This window comes from Ornithorhynchus anatinus, chromosome 14, assembly GCF_004115215.2.
Source record: "Ornithorhynchus anatinus isolate Pmale09 chromosome 14, mOrnAna1.pri.v4, whole genome shotgun sequence".
Taxonomy (NCBI): domain Eukaryota; kingdom Metazoa; phylum Chordata; class Mammalia; order Monotremata; family Ornithorhynchidae; genus Ornithorhynchus; species Ornithorhynchus anatinus.
Window position 1 is genome coordinate 46499701 of NC_041741.1, and position 22039 is coordinate 46521739.

At 50.2% G+C, this 22039-nt stretch overlaps 1 protein-coding gene across 1 annotated transcript in view; it reads right to left on the reverse strand.

Moving 5' to 3' along the window:
- MRTFA (myocardin related transcription factor A) overlaps window positions 1–22039 on the reverse strand; it is a 147153-nt gene that overhangs the window by 21396 nt on the left and 103718 nt on the right. The window contains exon 4 of the mRNA XM_039914065.1: window positions 12783–12848. Coding sequence (XP_039769999.1) covers window positions 12783–12848 — 66 coding nt within the window. The remainder of the gene's footprint in view (window positions 1–12782; window positions 12849–22039) is intronic.

The following is a 22039-nucleotide window of genomic DNA, read 5'->3' on the forward strand; positions in this document are numbered from 1 at the left end:
TCTCTAGCGAAACTGTCCCGGCCACCATCTGGTCAGTGGATCGAATGTTTTATTGCAGAAATGCCATCGGAAGCCCGGAATTCAGCGACAATTAATAGCTGCTGCTTCCTTTGATTCAGAGAACTCGGTTCAAAGCAAGGTCCAGCGGTCTTTAAACCCAAGGCTCTCCAAACAGCGGGCAGGCCCAAATGGCACATTTCGGGGTCGGCTCCGCGGCCCACCGTCCATCCACTTGCCCACGGGGCAGTCAGCAGCCGGTTCTCCGCTCAGGAATTCCCCTATTGCTTTCAGGGCCTCCAGCCGCCCCCAGCTTCTGGGTCCAGTGGTCTGGCATCGGGCCGGGCCAGTGGGCCAGTGGGCGTGGGCACCCTCGGGGTGATGCTTGAGCCTCCTGGGAGAACAGGCCCTTTACTTGCTGCTCACTGCAACCAATGCTTTCAGGGGACACCGGCCTTGCCGGTTTGGGAAGTTCTATTTGAGAAGCCATGTGGCCTAGTGAAAAGAGCAGGGGTCTGGGTTCTAATCCCGGCTCTGCCTATTTTTGTTTTAATGATATTTCTTAAGTGTCCCACATGGGACTCACGGTCTTAATCCCCATTTTAAGGAGGAGGGAACTGAGGCTCAGAGAAGTCAAGTGAATTGTCCAAGGTCATACGGCAGGCAAGTGGCGGAGCCGGGAACAGAACACAGGTCCTCTGACTCTCAGGATTTGTGCTCTCGAAGCAGGCCATAGCTGCTTCAAGGACTTCAATTGCCAGCTGCTTGCTGTGTGACTTGGGCAAGTCACTTAACTTCTCTGTGCCTCATTTATCTCAACTGTAAAATGGAGATTAAATCCTCCTTTCTCCAACTGAGACCGTGAGCACCATGTGGGACAGGGACTGCGTCCGACCCGATAAACTTAAATCTACCCCAGCCCTTAGAACGCCGCACGACATAGAGTAAGCGCTTAACAAATGCCGTTTGGTCTCGTTGTGGGCAGGGAACGTGCCTACCGGTTCTGTTGCACTGTACTCTCTCATGCACTCTGAACAGGAAGTGTTCAAAAATACCATTGATGGATTAAAAAGAGAGAGAGAGAGAGAGAGACACAGACAGACAGTGTTTTACTGTCTGGGAGTTAAGAAAGGCCGAGAATCCTCCACTATATCTTACGACCTCTAATTCCGTTCCTTCAATATCCACAGCTCCACCTTCAATGTTGCAACCCCACTGGCTGGAAGGGAGGGGGAAGGGCAAAGGAGGGGAGAACAACCCTCATCCACCCTGGGATGAGCAATTCGGTTGCTTGGCAAGACGCCTCTCCTCGTGCAACATTCCCAGGGCGGTCTCTCCCTCGACTGAAAGTCAACACGTAAATAAGGGCAGTGGGGAAGGGGAAGAAGAGAAACGTCTGGCTTTCCGACCAGTTGTTGAATTTGCAAGCTGGGTTCAGCGTGACGGGCGGGACATCCTGGCAAACGCAGGCCCGACCAATATGGGACGATAATCTGGGATGCTCCACGTGCACGTCGGTTACGGGGGTGCGGGGTCTCCGCGGCCTCAAGGACAGGGAAAAAGGAGGGGAGCGTGGGAAGTAAGCTCTCCAGGAAAAGACTACGTGGACACCAAAACTGGACTGGGCAGCCTCTGGTTTGGAAAATACAACTGCTTAACTTCAGATTTATTAGAAGCTGCCATTATACACCCAGAAGACAAACTGACACGACCATCCGTGGCGACACAAGGATCTCCGCGCTTCTCCGCAAGGCAGTCAGCGTGAGAAAGCAGCATGGCCTAGTGGACAGAGCACGGGCCTGGGAGTCAAAAGGACCTGGGTTCTAATCCCAACTGGATAAGCGGGGTGACCGTTTGGTCGGAGAGGAAAGGGTGGAGTCCGAAAATGTTCTGGAAGGTAAACTGACAGTATTTGGCAACAGATTGAACCTGCCTGCTCTGTGACCTTGGGCAAATCACTTAACTTCTCTGTGCCTCAGTCACCTCATCTGTAAAACGGGGATTAAGACTGTGTCCAACTTGATTTGCTTGTATAATAATAATAACAATGGCATTTTTCAAGCGCTTACTATGTGCCAGACACCGCACTAGGCGTTGGAGTGGATACAATGAGATGTACATCACCCTGATTCTATTTAGTTGCCATTGTTTTTATGAGACGTTCTTCCCCTTGACTCTATTTATTGCCATCGTTCTCGTCTGCCCGTCTCCCCCGATTAGACCGTAAGCCCGTCAAACGGCAGGGACTGTCTCTATCTGTTGCCGACTTATACATTCCAAGCGCTTAGTACAGTGCTCTGCACATAGCAAGCGCTCAATAAATACTATTGAATGAATGAATGAATACAAGCAAATCGGGTTGGTCCCATGTGGGGTTCACAGTCTCAATCCCCATTTTATAGATGAGGTAACTGAGGCACAGTGAAGTGACTTGCCCGAGGTCACACAGCAGACAAAAGGCAGAGCCATGACCTTCTGGCTCCCAGGGCTGTGCTCTATCCACTACAGCATGCTGCTCCTCTATCTAGCCCAGCGCTCAGTACAGGGCCTGGCACATAGTAAGCACTTAATAAATACCATTAAAAAAAAAAATCAGTTTCTCCATCTGGCACCAGGAGATTTATTTACCTCTTCGTCCACTAGGAATCCATACTGAATTCCCTGACCGTCATTAAGCTTTCTCCTGCTCCTCCCTCTAGACTGTGAGATCCTTGTCCGTAGGGTATATGCCTACTGACTCTCTTGGACAGAGAAGCAGCGTGGCTCAGTAGAAAGAGCCCGGGCTTAGAAGTCAGAGGTCACGGGTTCTAATCCCGGCTCCGCCGCCTGTCAGCTGTGTGACTCTGGGCAAGTCACTTCACTTCTCGGTGCCTCGGTTACCTCATCTGTAAAATGGGGTTTAAGACCGTGAGCCTCACGTGGGACAACCTGATTATCCTGTATCTACCCCAGCGGTTTGAACAGTGCTCGGCACCTAGTAAGCGCTTAACAAATACCAACATTATTATTATTACTCTCCCAAGCATTTAGTACAGTGCTCTGCACAAAGTAAGCGCTCAATAAATACCACTGATTGATTCCGTAGGGAGTTTTAAGATCCTCAGAGGCAAGACGTAATGTTAATGATTCTAATAATAAATCAGTAAACACCGTGGGGGCGGGAGTGCAATGCTAGGTACACAGTAAGCGCTCAATAAATACTACTGATTGATCGACAGAACACGGTGCATGCCCAAGTACCCAAAACACACGATTTGCTGGCGATGATAAACCGTACCTCTTCCCTGCCTTCAAGAAACATCAAAGTTTCTAAAGATCTGTCTATCCTCCCACAGGAGATAAGACGTGGAAATCACTTTCCAAAAGAGAACGTCACCGAATCTGGCTTGGACCGCAAAAACCGGCGGCCAGGAGGGAGAACGCTCAGACGGACGTCCGCGGCCAGGGGATTTTGGTGAGGATTCCGGCAGGTCCGGCCTCCTGTGGAATTTTCCACACAGGGAGAGGAGGAAATGATTTGCAAGGAGAACCCAGCTGCTTCTCGCTGGCTCCGAGGTAGCCAGTCCGAAAGTTGCAGGGTACTAGATGGTCCTCGGGCAGTGTCAGAAAGAAGCCCCCCTCTAGCCCCCGGATGTGAGGCAACGCGGTGCCCACAAGGAGATCGCAGCCTGACTCCAGGGCTTCTTTTGGGTCCCCAACCGCCTCAGTTGGGACCGGAAGGGACCAGAGATCGCGCTTCTCGGGGAGGACCGGCGGGAGCCTCCCGGACTTTCCCAGGATGTTCCCACAAGTGTGGTTATCAGCCGATGACGATGACTGAGTGCCCACTGTGCGCAGAGCGCTGCACCAGGCTCTTGGGAGAGTACAATATAACCGAGTTGGTGGATATGTTCCCCACCCACGATGAGCTTACAGTCTAGAGTTATGCTCCCGGGACAACTTCATTGCCAAGCACCCCGCTCACACAGACCCAGGCTCCAACCTATTTAGAATAAGTCTGTCTCCGCCTCTGGTCCGGTGGGCTGCTTGTGGGCAGGCATCATCTACGCCTACTCCTTTCTATTGTACTCTCCCAAGTGCTCAGTCCAGTGCTCTGCACACTTTGAGGGCTCGATAAATCCAACTGGTAGTTGAGAGCTGGGTGGGATCAGTTTCACCCAGCCCCTGGAATACCCTGGGTGCCTGCAGGCATAAAATACGTGATTTACCTATTGGGAAATAATCCAGTGACGATATTAATTTAAGCACTTCCGCTGTGCCACAGCACTCCGCTAAATTCTGGGGTGGCTTTGGATCACCAGGTCAGGCTCAGTCCCCGTTCCCCCCGGGGTTCACCAGCTACAACTTCTCCAAGAGATCTTTCCCAACTAAGTCCTCATTTCCTCTTCTCCCACTCCCTTCTGCCTCACCCTTGGATTTGCACCTTTTATTCACCCCTCCCCAGCTCAGCCCCTTAGCACTTAGGTAACTATTTGGAATTTTAAAATTTCTATTGATGTCCATCTCCCACTCTAGACTTAAGGCTCCTGGTGGGGAGGGAACGTGTCCACCGAAAAGGTGTCTACCAACTCTTTATACCGTACCCTCCCAAACGGTCAGTACAGTAAAAGCTTAATAGATATGATCGCTTTTTTTTATGGAATTGAGTGCTTACTACATGTCAGACACTGGATTAAGCACCGGGGTAGCTAATTAGGTTGGACACAGTCTTATGTCCCACACGGGGCTCACAGTCTTAATCCCCATGCCCAGAAGCAGCATGGCCTAGTGGGTACGGCACGGGTCTGGGAGTCAGAGGACCTGGGTTTTAATCCGCCACTTGTCTGCTGTGCGACCTGGGGCAAGTGACTTTACTTGTCTGGGCATCCCGGCTCTGCCACTTGTCAGCTGTGTGACTGTGTGGCTTCACTTCTCTGTGCCTCAGTTACCTCATCCGTAAATCGGGGATTAACTGTGAGCCTCACGTGGGACAACCTGATGACCCTCTATCTACCCCAGCGCTTAGAACAGTGCTCTGCACATAGTAAGCGCTTAACAAATACCAACATTATTATTATTATTATTATTGTTAAGTACCTCATGTGTAAAATGGGGGTGAAGACTGTGAGCACCATGTGGGACAAGGACTGTCCCCAACCTGATTAGTTTGTATCTATGCTGGTACTTAGTAAAGTGCCTGGCACGTAGAAAAAGCTTAATACCTTTTTTTAAAAAAAAAACAGATGAGATAACTGAGGCACAGAGAAGTTAAGTCACTTGTCCAAGGTCCATGGGCAGAGCTGTGTTTTGAACCCAAGTCTCCCAATTCTCAGAACCTTGCCCCTTCCTCTTCCGCCCATTTACTATATAGTACCCTAGTACTCTCAGGCTAGGTAAAAAGGAATACTCTAGAATACTCACTCCACCCAGCCACACCTATTAACTGCAAAACAGGACCCATTTCCTGCAGACACTGGGTCGGGGGGAAGGGTAACGAGGAGCTGCAACGTTGCAGGAATTCAGAGCCTTGCATCTCCATGAAGAGGTCTGGAGTTCCTAAAGCTCTTTCCCAAAGCCCCTCTGGCTTTTTACACATTCCTCTTCCTCAGGATTGGAAGGGGAGGGGGAGGGGGAGAGGAGACGGTGGGAGTGTCCTGATTAGGAAGATAAAGGAAAAAGATCCATCAGGGCACATCTCTCCCATTCAGCCGAGACTTCTCCAAGACAATTTTCTAGCCCAGCTGAGCGACATTTTGCAGAACTCCTCAGAAATGGATCTCCCCGCTGAGGGATGTTTTTCCTGATATTTACTTCAACCTAATCTCTCCGGCCTTTACATAACAAACGTAACGGTGGAATAAAAATCGGTTTAAGAATGAGGCGTTCCAACTCCTCATCTCTGCTGAGAACACTTTCTGAAAATCCTGAACTCAATCAATCGATCAGAAGTATTGATTTAGTGCTTACTATGTGCAGAGCACAGTACTAAGCAGTTGGGAGAATATGACAGAATTAGGGACACATTCTCTGCCCATAAGGAATTTTCCATCTACAGCAACAACTCATTCATTCATTCAATAGTATTTATTGAGCGCTTACTATGTGCAGAGCTCTGTACTAAGCGCTCGGAATGGACAGTTCGGCAACAGATAGAGACAATCCCTGCCCAGTGACGGGCTCACAGTCTAATCGAACACAGTCTAATGGGCTCCATTTCTCTTCTACCATTCGAAAATCTGCCTCCAATCAATCTCTGCCACCTTTCTCCTCTTCATTCATTCATTCAATAGTATTTATTGAGCGCTTACTATGTGCAGAGCACTGTACTAAGCGCTTGGGATGAACAAGTCGGCAACAGATAGAGACGGTCCCTGCCGTTTGACGGGCTTACGGTCTAATCGGGGGAGACGGACAGACAAGAACAATGGCACTAAACAGCGTCAAGGGGAAGAACATCTCGTAAAAACAATGGCAACTAAATAGAATCAAGGCGATGTACAATTCATTAACAAAATAAATAGGGTAGCGAAAATATATACAGTCTTCTTCCCCATTTTCCCCCTCCTCCTCCTCCTCCTCCTCCACTTGGTCATGAAACACAGAACCCCTGAAAGCCTCAGAAGAGGCCCAGGGCCTGGGACACATACTCTTGTGCCGTCTGCACCATTTGAGACCTGTCGACACAGGCAGGACGGAGGATTTGGGGAAATGATCCTGTCGAAAGGTCTAGCGGACACCAACTTCCACCCCCTCCCCACCCACCTTAAATGATTCATACTGGTATGGAGATGGAGACATTGGGATCTACAGTGTGCACGAGGTGCCCACCACTTTCAGGAAGGGCCGCCCAACAACCGCGGCTCTATTACACAGAGAAGAAGATCCAACCCAGAAGGAGCAAACGGGGAAAACAACGTGCACAACTTCTCCTAGTCCGACCTGCCTGCAGGCCAGTGGCCTTCAATCTAGCCCCCATCCAAGTCTCCTTGGGGGCAGAGACGGGAAGAAGGGAGCGTTGCACGGACCGATCTGGTCTAACCTGATCTGTCCTTCCTCCTGATCTCCGCTGGCCGGGTCTGAGCTGCCGCCCGGGATTCTGGCTTCGAGGTCTGACCGGGATGGGATGTTGGCCCGGGCTCCACCAGCCGGGCCCGGAAGCTCAGTGTGGACAGGGAATGCGCCCGTTATATTTTTATATTGTACTCTCTCAAGAGCTTACTACAGTGCTCTGCGCACAGCAAGCGCTCGATAAACACGATTGGCGGCCTCTGCATAGAGGCAAGGCGCTGTACTTGGTCGGTGGTTCTCCCAAGGGCTTCTAGGATTTGCCTCACATGCTCTGCAGCACTCCAGCCGCCTTCTTGGCTCAGCCCCGACTGAAGCTGGAGATATAATAATGTTGGTATTGGTTAAGCGCTTACTATGTGCAGAGCACTGTTCTAAGCACTGGGGTAGATACAGGGTAATCAGGTTGTCCCACGTGAGGCTCACAGTCTTAATCCCCATTTTACAGATGAGGGAACTGAGGCCCAGAGAAGTGAAGTGACTTGCCCACAGTCACACAGGTGACAAGTGGCAGAGCTGGGATTCGAACCCATGACTTCTGACTCCCAAGCCCGGGCTCTTTCCACTGAGCTACGCTGCTTCAGTGAGTGAGGGTGGGCTGGGCTGGGGTCCCGGAAGGGGAGGCATCCAAAGCCCACTCACATGCGTTGAAGATTTAGGGCAGGCGGGAGGGACATCCACGCCGACCTAGTTCTTGGGCTGGTGGCACCGAGGCCCACGGGCCCGATTTTAGCTTGGGAGAAACTTGGGTTGTGGGTGTGGATTCACGGAGGGTAAGAAGGAATGGTTTTAGTGCCATCCTTCTCCCATTTTCCCCCAGTGAAAGGGAGTTGAATTCAGTTGGGAGGAGAAAAGGAGCTCTCCCCTTTGACTCTAGACTTTGCCTCTTGTCTCGAGTTCCCGGTGGGCAGAGAATGTGTCTCTCAACCCTGTTGTATCGTCCTCTCCCGAGCGCTTAAGTCCAGTGCTCTGTACATGGTAGGTGCTTAATAAAAACCACTAAGCGATTGCCTCCTGGACCACATTCCCAAGGTGGGAAGCCGTGTGGCCTAGTGGAAAGAGCACGGGCCCGGAGTCAGAAGATAACGGTTCCAATCGCGGGTCTGCCACGAGTCTGCTGTTTGACTCTGGGCAAGTCACTTCACTTCTCTGTGCCTCGGTTACCTCATCTGTAAAATGGGGAATAAGACTGCGAACCTCATGGGGGGCAAGGACCGTGTCCATCCTGATTATCATGTATCTATCCCATCGCTTAGAACAGTGCTTAGCACATAGCAAGCACTCGACACACACCACAATTATTATTACCGAGAGACGGCGATCAGCCATTCACGGGTTTTTTCTGGCCTTCTGCTGTACCTGGTAGGACCAGACGGGCTTGGAGCCGCCTCTTCCCCCCGATCCGTCGCTACGAAGTAGGTGACCCCAGTACAGGAACTTGAGAGGGAAGAACAACCGGGTGACGATCGCTGCGGGCAGGGAACGTGTCCGCAGATTCTGCCACATTGTACTCTCCCAACCGCTTAGTACAGTGCTCTGCACATAGCAGGCGCTCAGTAAATATCATCGATCGATTGATAATTCGGGGGAGCCTGGAGTTTCACCCGCTGGTTCCCCGAGGGGTGATGGGACTGGTATCCACAGGGTGAAGGGAAGCATCTTTATGTGAACAAAGCCTTGCACTGCTCAGTGGAAAGAACCCGGGCTTGGGAGTCAGAGGTCATGGGTTCGAATCCTGGCTCTGCCACTTTTCAGCTGTGTGACTGTGGGCAAGTCACTTCACTTCTCTGCGCCTCAGTTACCTCATCTGTAAAATGGGGATTAAGACTGTGAGCCTCATGTGGGACAACCTTATTATCCTGTATCTACCCCAGCACTTAGAACAACGCTCTGCACAGAGTAAGCGCTTAACAAATACCAACTTTTTTTTCTTTTAGATTGTCAGTTCCTTGAGGGCAGGGGTCATGCCTACCCATCTTATTGAATGGTCCTCTCCCTGGCACACTCAATACAGTGCTCTGCGCACCGGAAGCACTCAGTCGATACCACTGATTGGTTGGTTGGGTGGGATCAGGCACAGAGAAGCAGCGTGGTCCAGTGGAAAGGGCACGGGCTTTGGACTCAGAGGTCATGAGTTCGAATCCCAGCTCTGCCACTTGTCAGCTGGGTGACTGTGGGCAAGTCACTTCACTTCTCTGTGCCTCAGTTACTTCATCTGTAAAATGGGGATGAAGACTGTGAGCCCCACCTGGGACCACCTGATTCCCCTGTGTCTACCCCAGCGCTTAGAACAGTGCTCTGCACATAGTAAGCGCTCAACAAATACCAACATTATTATTATTATCCTCACATTGGGGCAGGAAGAAGAGCCCAAACCAGACCCCCATGCAAAAGCCATGAGTTAACTAAAGCTCACTCAGGGCCAAACACCTTTCCAGAACCTGAGGGGAGTTTTCTGTATAGGACCGAGGGGCCTGGCTCGCCCTCTCCCTTTCTTCTGCATCTTTCTGACGCCACGATCCCAGGCGGGACGGTTAAGCAACGTGACGGGAGTCGACAGTTCCCAATGAACAGTCATCTCTTGCAGACACTGTCAGATCCAGAGAGAGAGAACGAGCTTTGCAGGCTACTTGTAATGGGCAGTCCCTAAATTCTGGGCATTTAAAACTCTGGAGAAAGACCCTAAAGCGAAGGATCTCCACTGCAAGCATCGGAATGATTCATGGCTTTGATCTGCAGACTGTCGGCTCGCCGTGGGCAGGAATCACGTCTACCGCCTCTCTCGTACTGGACTTTCCCAAGCGCTCTCTGCCCCCAGTAAGTACCCAATAAATACCACCTGATGGATTGATTTAGCCGAAGAAAACAGGTCGAGAGAGGCCCGAGGCAGTCTGTAAGAGAAATCACGCCCATCAGTCGAGCCTCTACGGACTGGAGCGACTACAAGGTGTTGCCAAACCTGAGCAGACCACCAGGCTTCAGAGTGGGCTACCTGTTCCAGGGAAGAAAGGGGCCGTCTCGAAGAGTCCATCTTAGGTAGGAACGGACAATGCCATCTCGATTCCGGCTGACAGTCAGCTGACCCCGATGAAGGTCTGATGCCCTTTTTTTTATTATTATTATGGCATCTGTCAAGGGCTTAATCTGTGTCAAACACTGTTCTAAGCGCTGGAGTAGATACAAGTCAATCAGGTTGGAGACTGCCCCCGTCCCACGTGGCGCTCACAGTCTAAGATGGAGACAGAACAGATACCGAATCCCTATTTTGCAGTTGAGGAACCTGAGGCATAGAGAAGTTAAGTGACTTGCCCTAGGTCACGTGGCAGGCTAAGTGGCGGAGCTGGGGTTAGAACCCAGGTCAATCAATCAACTGTATTTGCTGAGCGCTCGCTGTGTGCAGAGCACTGTATGGATATTCCTACTCCTCTGGGTTAGGGTGGTCTCTCGGGGGGTCAAACGCAAGTAGCCGAAAGGCGTTTGGCCACTCTTGGGCTCTCTCCAGTGCTGACGAAGGTACTGTTCCACCTGATTCACCACGGATCGGGACCGGTCCTATCCAAAGCTCCCTTAAGGGGGTTTTATGTGCCTCAGCGGCACTGGCACGACAAGGGGTTTTTGGAAGAGGCAACCGATGGATCGGTGGTATTCAGTGAGCGCTTAGTGTGTGCAGAGCGTTGGACTGAGCGCTCGGGAGAGGACGATATAATGGAGTCGACAGACACGGTCCCCGCCCACAAGAAGCTTACGGTCTAGAGGAGGAGGTTCGGGTCATCCCCGGTTCCAAGGATCTCGGGGGACTTGGTTTAATCGTGCTGCAGTCCCGGAGGCTTTGGGGGCTCCCTCCAACCCTTTCCCCTCCACCGGCCGCCCCCCCAAACTGCTGAGGGGACCGAAACGGACTTGATAACTAATGAGCTTCAGGGTAGCGGTTCTTCCTGGCCCGGGGCGGGCACTGGTTCTCCTGACTGTTCCTATTACCCACGGGAGTGCATCCCTCAGCGGAACTCCAACCTCAACTGCTCCGATCCAAAGCTGAAGGCTTCGGGAAGGACCGGACCGGCGAGGTCGCCCGTCAGGCAGGATTCTCCAAGGAGTTTCACCGGCCCACGACCCGGTTCCGGTTACCGCCGGAGGGGTCTGAGCCCCAGCGGTGCAGTGTCGATGGCGAGCTGTCTCAAAGCGTTTTGGCCTTCTGCCCCATGGCTGGGGCTCACGCTTGAACGGAATCTCATGGGGTTCTGGGTAAATCCTCTCCAGGTGACAAACTTCAAATAAGGGTGTAGGCGCATCTCCTCCGAGAGGCCTTCCCCAACTAAGCCCCTCTTTCCTCTTCTCCCACTCCCTTCTGCCCCGCCCTGACTCGCTCCCTTTATTCATTCTCCCTTCCAGCCCCGCAGCTCTGATGTACCTAACTGTAATTTATTTATTCATATCAATGTCTGTCTCCCCCTCTAGGCCGTAAGCTCACTGTGGGCAGGGAATGTATCTGTTTGCTGTTATAATGTACTCTCCCGAGCACTCAGTACAGTGCTCTGCACGCATTAAGCACTCAATAAATATGACTGACTGATTGACGCTACCTCTGAAAAGATCACTGGGGGCCACATTCGCCCCAGCGGCCTCTAAGAACGAGGGATTTCATATCGACGTGGGTTGGAAAAGATAGATTCTTCCTCTCCAAAACAGAGAGAACTTTACTAGTTAGGTTTATGATAATTCTCTGAAACTCTGGGGATACTGGGGTGGCGGAGGGCTGGGGGAGGCTGACAAAGAGGAAGCCTTTCTGAGAAGGAAGCTGTGGGGGAGTCTGTGCCCTCTTCTGGAGCCCTACAAGGAGACCCAGTGAGAAATGGCAAAATATTTCTTGCTGGCTTTGAAACCCAGCCGGTTTGTTGGTTTTTTTTTTTTTGGCTTCTGCAGTCACACACCTCTCAAAGTTGAGTCAGACAGTTCGGCCTCACTCCCCACCAGGTGACGGGAAAAAAAAAAAACACACAAAAAACAACAAAATAAAAAACCACCAATTCCCCGGGGGCCTGCAGCCATGGAGTTCAGTGCCAAAGTAGTGGTTGTTCATCAACTCCACCCATACATACACACACAACATACCCACTCAATGTCGACACAGGGCTTCCTCCCCAGCAGAAATGCAGTTTGGGCCGCCGACGGGCTTTTCTGGGGATGCTTCCGGGATCTGGAAAACTTGGGGAAAATGATGCCTTCGCCCCAAGAAATCCAACCCGGATGTATAAGGTCTACGGCCCTTGTGTCCTCGCCCACGGGGCCCAAGCTCAAGAACCGAACGGTAAACGGGCTGAGAGTGCCCTGAGGGGGAACTCGAAGGGCAGGAAGCCTGTAAAATCATTGATTACAAGCATCCGCCCTCCCCATAAAGGCACCCATGCCACAAGGCACATCCTCTGACGGACACTTCCCCACCGACTCAAAGGAAGGTTTACCGTTCGCCCCCTCTGCCCCCGATCCCCCTACTTTGAAACTTCCCGGCTTCGGAACTGGAACTGGCAGGTCCAGTCCCCACAGAACCGACATCCAGGGAGCCCAAACTCTGGAGAGTGAGGGAGGCAGACCCCATCTAGTCTCTCCGGCGCCAGACGTTTCCGGGGACCCGTCTCCAGAAGGGCCTTCGACACTGTCGCCCCGAGGCAGGGGTCCTCCGTGCCGAGAAGGGAGGAAGAAGTGGAAGAAGTGGGGTGCGGGGAGAAGGGGACGGTGTCACTTACGCGGCATGATCCCTTGGCTCACCAGCTCCTCCCGGGTCCGTCGCTGCTGGAGCTTCAACTGCAGCACTGCGGGGCGGGAGAGAAAGAAAGGAAACTGCGGGTCAGCGAGGCGCACCACCGCTCCAAGAACATTTTCAAATCTAACATGACTTTTGTCTTTCAGTCCCCAGAACGCAAGGACAAAGTGTGAGAGGAAGGTCCCCCCAACATGTGAACTCCTGCGATTGCAGAAGTGGCCTGAAGTAGCAGAGTTTCCGTATTCTGCTGTGGGCGGCGGGAGAGGAAGTTGCGAAGGGCCTCGGCAGGATGATAGCAATCCAGAGCGCAAAAGCCTCGCCGCTCTTGCTTAAAGCCTCCTGCGACATTGCCTTCTCCCAGAGATCAAGAGCACTGGGTGGGTTTTCACCCTTTTTTAATTCAACCCACTGATTCGGAGTAAGTCACAGTGCCAGCGTTTTCCAGCAGCAAATGGTTGCTGAGACTGAATGAGGTGCCTATGTTTTATGTGAATCTGGATCAGGAAGTGGTGGCTGCTTCTTTTACTTGGTCGGTGAATTCTCAAATATAATTTCACCTCCAAGATACCTGTTGGGTCTGGCACAAAACTGACATCCAAGGCCTCTTAACCCATAACACCGTGGCCCACGGCCTTGAGTCCCAAGCCCTCTTTTCAAGCGAGATGGTTACAGCAGACGATTCGGACACCCTTCGCCTCTGATTCTTCGCTCCAAATGCTCTGGGTTGTATTTTATGAAGCGGGCAATTTTGAAAAACTCAGTTTCCAGTGCCCACGAAACTGACGGGTTTAACAATGACTGCAGCGTACGGGATCCAACAGGTGTTTCTTGCATTTAGGGAAAAAAAATTAAAGTAGATGAAATCCGCATCACCTGCCTAGTTATGAGATTACGGTTTGCTAATACAACTGGAGCTGGTCCTGTATGATAAGACCTTTCGAAAATGTATGAGCTGCACGGTCCTCAGTGACTTACGGCATGACAGTTCGCACCCAGGGAAGAGTGTTGGTTTGGGGAATGAACAGGGTCTGGCTGATCGGTTCTCTGGACAATAGATATTTGGAAAGAAAAAAAGAGTCGCAGAAAGCACCTAAGGTCCATCCGAAGGCCATTTAGTGATTAAATGCTCACTCGATGGACCTTCCGCTGTTTCCAGATTCCACAGATGCCCAGTACCACTCTGGCACCAAAAAAGACACGTTCCAAAGAGGCTTCGTCTGCTAACGTTCCTTTCTCCCACTGTCGTTTCTTTGCATTTTTCTATTAACGTATTCCATTTTAAAGTGTGTGGGAACTGTCTTAGGGCTGGATTTATAATTACACAAGGAGCAACCCATAGCATCCAAAATAATCTCCTAATCCCTTACTAGGTGCAAGACCCCCTATCCAATCCTCTAGGTTATCAGCTCCTTGTGGGCTGGGACCACGTCAACCAACTCTATTGTCTTGCCCTTTCCCTTAGAGCTGTGCACAGTGCTCTGCACGCTCCAACGCTCAATAAATGCAGTCGATTTACCGCATTACCAGGCATTCGGGGGACAGCAGAGGAAGTAAAAGGGTCGATCCCGGGCCTTAAGGGGCTTACGGTCAAACAAGACAACGGTAAATGAATAATACCTAATCATTTCAAGCGTGTGAGAGTAGACAGAGCCAAGTGGATAAATCACTACGGCAACTAAAGTAAACAGATCGTTGCATGGCCGGGAGGAGGTAGGTGTGGGCATGGCTCGGCTGGAGAGGTTGGAAGGTGGGTTAGAGTTAAAGAACACCTTCAATCTGCCAGTCAAGCAATGGCATTTATTGAGCGCTTACTGTGTGCGGAGCACTGTACTAAGCGTTTGGAAGACGACACTACAATAGAACTGGTAGGCCCGTTCCCTGCCTGCAATGAACCTTCTGGATGAGGTGCCTTTTTAGGAGGGGTCTGAAGAAGAGAAAGAATATGGAAAAGCTGAATATGGAAAAGATATGGAATATGGAAAAGGTCTTCCCAGGCACTAGCGATGACTTGGAATTCAGGTGTAACCCAGAGGTCTGTGTGTATTTCTGACCTGCCCTTCAGTTGCTCAGTATCCTCCTCTTTCCCTCTCTCCCCTGCTTTCTGTCTTCCTACTACCAGATTTTAGAGCATCGAGTGAAACTGAACAGAGAAAACATACACACTCGGTCACGACACATCAAGCCTAAAGGCAATCGTTTTAAATAGTTTACCTTGAAAATTGCTCAGAAGAGACGGCACCGTCCACAAAACAGTATATACAAATTGCAGGCTAATCATACGCCAACACACACATACACAGCCTCCCGTTTCATGTACCTAAATGCCGAGTCCATTTATCTACCTCTTGCAGAATTTCTCTGGCTGCCTTTGGAGCTTTTCAGAAACACAATGAAAGCTGGACAGCTTTTGTAAGACCCTCCTGTCAACCCAACTGGGAAGTCACGGTTTTCAAAACATCCAGCGTCACAGGACATTAATGTGTTTCTTCTGGAGACACTGACAGAGTTTTGTTCTGGGTGACTCGGTCCTTGGGGAATTTGGTCCCTTTGACGACATGGGGGAGGAGACCTATACTGGCAATTTTCCAGCCTGGGACATGGTCCCTGGGCAGCGTTTTTGCTTTCCACTGAGGACAGAACAGGAAGAAAATAGACCCAAGTTGCAGAATGATAAATTAATGTTAGGAGTAAGGAAAAATCCCTTGATCGTGAGAATTGTTAAAGGAATGGAGAGACCTTGGAATCTCCCCTAAGCTAACTCCTGTTTACCAGAATACCACTAGTGGAAGGGAGTTCTCTCAGTTTAGAGAGAATTAAAAGCCAAGCCTGCTCTCAAAGAGCTTACATTTTAACACTTAATAGCCCAAAGTGTTGGATGGGCGTTGGAGGAGGAAGGTGCGTAGGAGCCCTAATGCCAATTGGCCACTAGCCAGTTACGTGGTTTAGAGCAATTTGCTGAACCTCTGATTTTACATGTACATAACAGGGACAACAACTTCATCTGCAGATGATATCTTCATAATGTGTCACAAATTAATGCCTGACCTAATTTTTTCAACATGGGTGAGAAGGGGATCAGACTAGGAGGTGGGCGCAACTATTTCCAGCGGTCCATTTAACGCCATGAGTCTCGGGCTATCCAATAAAGCCCTAAGGCCCCAGCCGTATGAAGACAGCAAGACGTACAAGGAAGTACATCCATAAATTCGGGAAATGCGACCCCCACGCTAATGTACAGCTTCTTTAGATTGAAGCTTATGGGCAGATTTTGGAGCTCGAGCTTTCTTTGGTGCAGGAAATTTGGTTGGAGTTGTAAAAACAGTGACCACTTCCTTGTCCTGTTTAGTCCTGTAGAGATATGAGTCTTGATCAAACTCTGGGTTTGATAGAGCCGTTAAAATTAAATCAAATTACAATGAGACTCTGAAAAGAAAGATCTAGAGAATTACCTTTTTTTAAAAAATAGTTTTTTTGAGCATTTACTACATACCAGGCATTGTTCTAAGCGCTGGGGTAGATACAAGGTCAACTGGGATGGACAGAGTCCATGCCTCACATGGGGCTCCCAGTCTCAATTGCCATTTTGCAGATGAGGTAACTGGGGCACAGCGAAGTAAAGTGACTAGCCCAAGGTCACGCGGCAGACAAGTGGCAGAGCCGGGATTAGAACCCAGGCCCGTACTCTTTCCCCAGGACCACGCTGCTTACAAAAACTGTTACAACCGTTTGCTCCTTGCTCATTATGGGTTCTGTTGGGGAAAACAAAGGATCGTATCTTGATTTTCAAGCAATTATAATAATAATGTTGGTATTTGCTAAGCGCTTACTATGTGCCAAGCACTGTTCTAAGTGCTGGTGTAGATACAAGGTCACCAGGTTGTCCCACATGGGGCTCACAGTCTTAATCCCCATTTTACAGATGAGGTAACTGAGGGACAGAGAAGTCAACCCACTCAACTGTAAGCTCCTTGAGGGTAGAGATCATGTTTCTCAACTCTATGGTACTGTGCTCACCCAAGTGCTTAGAACAATGCTCTGCACACAATAAGCGCTCAATAAAGACCACTGATAGGGGCTCGATCAGTTAAGCGAGTAGCAAAAGTTCTTATAAAGTTGATTAGAGTTCTGAGCTCCATGTTTTAATAATAATAATAATGTTGGTATTTGTTCAACACTTACTATGTGAAGAGCACTGTTCTAAGCATTGGGGTCCATCCATGGTAATCAGGTTGTCCCACATGAGGCTCACAGTCTTAATCCCCATTTTACAGATGAGGTAACTGAGGCCCAGAGAAGTGAAGTGACTTGCCCAGAGTCACACAGCTGACAAGCGGCGGAGCTGGGATTCAAACGCATGACCGCTGACTCCCAAGCCCGTGCTCTTTCCACTGAGCCACACTGCTTCTTTTTAGGAGTTGTCCCTTAGCTGCTGTTCTTAATCCAAGGGGTAGAGACATCTGTTCTTCTATCAAAAAGCCCCAGGCCCACCTGGAGCAGATGAGACCCCAATCGATTCATCAATCAATGATATTTATTGAGCACTTACTGTGTGCAGAGCATTGCTAAGTGTTTGGGAGAGTAATAATAATAATAATGATAATGTTGGTATTTGTTAACTGCTTACTATGTGCAGAGCACTGTTCTAAGCACTGGGGTATACAGGGTAATCAGGTTGTCCCACATGAGGCTCACAGTCTTCATCTCCATTTTACAGATGAGGGAACTGAGGCACAGAGAAGCGAAGTGACTTGCCCACAGTCACACAGTACACAATACATCAGAGAGTACAATACATTGAGAAGCAGCATGGCTCAGCGGAAAGAGCACGGGCTTGGGAGTCAGAGGTCATGGGTTCGAATCCCGGCTCTGCCACTTGTCAGCTGTGTGACTGTGTGACTGTGGGCAAGTCAATTAATTTCTCTGTGCCTCAGTTACCTCATCTGTAAAATGGGGATTAACTGCGAGCCTCACGTGGGACAACCTGATTACCCTCTATCTGGGTAATCTATCTGTTCTGCACACAGTAAGCGCTTAACCAATACCGACATTATTATTATTATTATTATTATTATTATTATTATTATTATCATCATCAGAGTCGGTAAGACAGGTTCCCTGCCCACAGTGAGCTGGCGTACGGAATTCAAAAGCAGGCAGGGGGTGGAGAGAGAAGGGGACTTGGGGTTCCCGCCTGCATGCAGTGGGTGTCTGGTAGGGGAAGGAGAGATTACATTCGGTCCATCCCGCCCACAGTTTTCTGACTCATCTTGTGAAGGCACCGTCCGGAAAACGGTACCATCTGAGCTGATCCTGGATGCTTCAAGATGGGGCAGGGTGGACTTTTGTTTCTGTGATAACACCTGATAACCCTTGCTACCTCCTGCCCCATTTTCAAAGCAAATGGCTCCGCCGCCTTGTTTGTCTGCCGTGGTATTGATCGGCGGCCTGGTACAGAGATGACTGTCCTGGGCCGTAAACAGCAAGGAGGGCGAGGAATTTCATTAAGACCGGAGGGCGTGATCGGCAGTTTCCGGGCGGGTGAGGGAGGGGAGGTGTTCGACTGAAAGTTCGGGTGGACAGGAGGAAACCCTCTCCGACCTTGCGGCTAAATTTTGCAGAAAGGATGGCAAGCCAGAAAAACAACACAATAGAAAGACGTGGAAAAGAATAAGGGCAGAGAGCGGATTGCGCATTGGACAAAGCAAGGCACACCTAGAATCAAGTTGAAACGACACGCAAGATGATACAGATACAGTGCAAACTCGAACTATTTGAAAGGGGAACTTGGTCAGATTTCAGATAAGTAGCAAGTCATAAACACTGGGGGCCAAGGTGCATTTTCAGATGAGTGAAGTTTAATTCTATTGGGCATTCAAAACTGAAAGTTCACTCGGTGACGTTCCTTCCGTCGGGACTAAGGTAAAAAATCTTTTGGAAACACTGTCATTCCTTTGTGAGATCCAAGAGACCTCCAGCGTTCTTCTAAAGATTGAAAATTTTGCTCTGGCGAAACAAGAGGCCCTTTCTTGAGAAATATTTCATCATCTCCTTCACTGCCCCTCTTTGTCTTTGTCTCGTGAAGGCCTCCGGTCGTGAGTTCAAATAAAAACTTGTTGGGAATATTCTGAAACGTTCAGACTTGCGGAGTCTTGTCGGCTCTCTGGCCCTCTGACCCAAGAGCTGCAACGTATTACCTAAGGGCCCCGAAGTCGGAGTCAGAGGCCGCCTCCGAGACGGCTACGATTCCCTTCCCTTCTTCTCCCCACTTGGCTCCCCCCGGTTTCATTTTCTCCTCTCCCTGTACAACTTCGATCAGTTCAGTGCCTTCTGAAAAATAATCTACAGTATTTACTCCACCAGAGTAAATTTTCCCCCAGTTAGCAGTGGATTTCTCTGGCCGAGAGCTTCCGTTTCATTCGCCACTGCCCCACTCCCCTGGGGCCGCCTGGTCTGAGGAATCTTCAATCAGTCAGTCAATCAATCGTGTTTATCGAGCACTTACTATGTGCAGAGAATTGTACTAAGCTCTTGGGAGACTACAGCGATAATTAATCCTGGGTGGGCTGTACTACCAATCAGGAAGACATACCCACCCCTCGGGTTGGGTTGATTATCTGTCCCATCAGGCCTGAGGCAGCCCAGGGGGGTGGGGGCCCCCAACCCCTCAAATGGCTCAGGCTGCCATCTTGCCCCGAGGCCACTCCGGTCCCCATCTGGGATCCGGGAAGGTGGGCAATAGGGTTGCAAGTCCCAGCTCAGGGAAGCTTCCAGACCCTTCCCTGACTAAGCCCTCCTTTCCTCTTGTCCCACTCCCTTCTGCATCGCCTTGACTCGCTCCCTTTATTCACTTGCCGCCGAACCCCCCAGCACTTACGTACATACCCGTTATTTATTTATTTCTATTAATTTTATTTTGTTAATGAGATGTACATCGCCCTGATTCTATTTGCTATTGTTTTAATGAGATGTTCTTCCCTTTCATTCTATTTATTGCCATTGTTCTTGTCTGTCCGTCTCCCCCGATTAGACTGTAAGCCCGCCGAAGGGTAGGGACCGTCTCTATCTGTTACCCATTTGCACATTCCAAGCGCTTAGTACAGTGCTCTGCACATAGATGTGCTCAATAAATACTACTGAATGAATGTCCGTCTCTCCCTCTGGGCTATAAGCTCAATGTGTACAGGGAATGTGTCTGTTATAGTGCACTCACTCAAGCTCTCAGTACAGTGCTCTTGTCACTGACACCACGGCTCCCTCCAGTTATCTCCCCTCTCCCTCCTACCATTCCTCTCTAAACTCTTTTTAAGTGAATTGTCTATACTTCCTGCCTCCATTTCCTCTCCTTCAATTTTCTCCTTTTACCCAGCCCCAGCCCCCTCTGGTTTCTGCCTCTTTTACTCCCAGGAAACCGCCCTCTCAAAGGTCACTAATGATCTCCTTCTTGCCAGATCCAACAGCCCCTACTCCATCCCGATCCTGAACTCTCAGCTGCCTCTGACCCTGTGGACCACCCCTCATCCCGGAAACATCATCCAACGCTCAATAAATACGACTGGCTGACGTGGGGGCACGAGAAGCCCCGCGGTAGCGATGCCCATCAGTTCTAGGAGAGGCCCCTGAGTAGCTCTGTCCATCGGGTCACTGAGGCTCTTGCCCAGGTCGGGGGCATCTGTGGCTGTTCTTTACAGCCCTGTCTACCGCTCCTGCTGGTATCCCCCAAGCTCCACAGCAGAGCGGAGCTCGAACCTGGCTCCGGAGGCAACGGAGGCACCGAGGCCTCTATGATCCATAGGTGTCTTGGTGGGGTTCTGACGTCACGCCACCTCCCCGAGCCCTCCATTAGCAGTGAGTTGGCTCTACCCAGTTTTCATCTGGAAAAGCCTCAAGGCCTAACCACCGACTTGTGGGCTGACATCAAAACATCTACCTGTGTCTCCTCCGGTGGCCGTAGCAAGCACTCAATAAATAACATTAAAAAAAAAAAACAGTTCAGTCACGGCCACCGTTCCACCTTTTGAGGAAGTCACCGTGCGGCCAAAGCCATGAAAAACGGGCAGTACTCCTGGGCCTGGTGGCAACCTTGCTGAGAAGTACAAGTAAGGACTAATAATCAAAATAACGATGGTATCTGTTAAGCGCTTACTATGTGCCAAGGACTGTTCTAAGCACTGGGGGGGGGGGGGATACACGGTGATCGGGTTGTCCCACTTGGGGCTCACAGTCTTAATCCCCATTTTGCAGATGAGAGAACTGAGTCACAGAGAAGTGAAGTGACTCGCCCAAAGTCACACCGCTGACAAGCGGCGGAGCCGGGATTAGAACCCGTGACCTCTGACCCCCGGGCTCTTTCCACTGAGCCACGCTGCTTCTCCAGGAAGCAATGCTACATTTAAGAGGCGACAGATGGAAAACTCGGGTGAGGCCCTAGCATCTCCAAGTTACTGCACTGCTATCATTACCATTCTCGAGAAGAAAAGCGAGAGGAGTCTGCGAGAAAAATTGGGTATTTCAATGCTCTTCTTCATCGGCAAGATCCTGGCCGGTCTTTCTGGTTCACTATCACTAACATCACTAATGGTGCCCTTCCAGAATTGTGACGTAGTTCTAGTCCGTTGTGAGGCACGGTGGACAGTGTGATCTTTACAACATGTCACAGGGCCCAGTGAAAAGAACGCGGGCCTGGGAGTCAGAGGCCCTGGGTTCTAAACCTGATTCCGTCCACCTGTCTGCTGTGTGACATGGGGCAAGGCCCTTCACTTCTCTGCATCTCAGTTCTCCTATCTGCAAAATGGGGAGATTTAATACCCGTTCTCCCACCTGTTTAGACTGTGAGCCCCAGGTGGGACCTAATTATCCAGTATCTACTCCAGGGCTTAGTACGCTGCTTGGCATATAATAACAATTATTATTATCCACGAGAAATACAGAGATCAGCACAGTCCCTGTCTCACACAGGGTTCACAGCCTAAGTAGGAGAGAGAACAGGCATTTAATCTCTGTTTTACAGTTGAGAAAACTGAGGGACAGAGAAGTGAAGAGACTTGCCCAGGGTCACCCAGCACGCAATTGGCAGGGCTGGGATTAGAACCCAGGTTCTCTGCCTCCCAGGCCTCTGCTCTTTCCACTAGGCCACACTGCTTCTCTGTTCATAGACTTGACTAAAAAATTTGAAACCCTGAGTAGACTCGGGCTCTAGTTACTGTTAAGTAAATGCGGCTGCGCTGAGAGTCTTAAAGATGC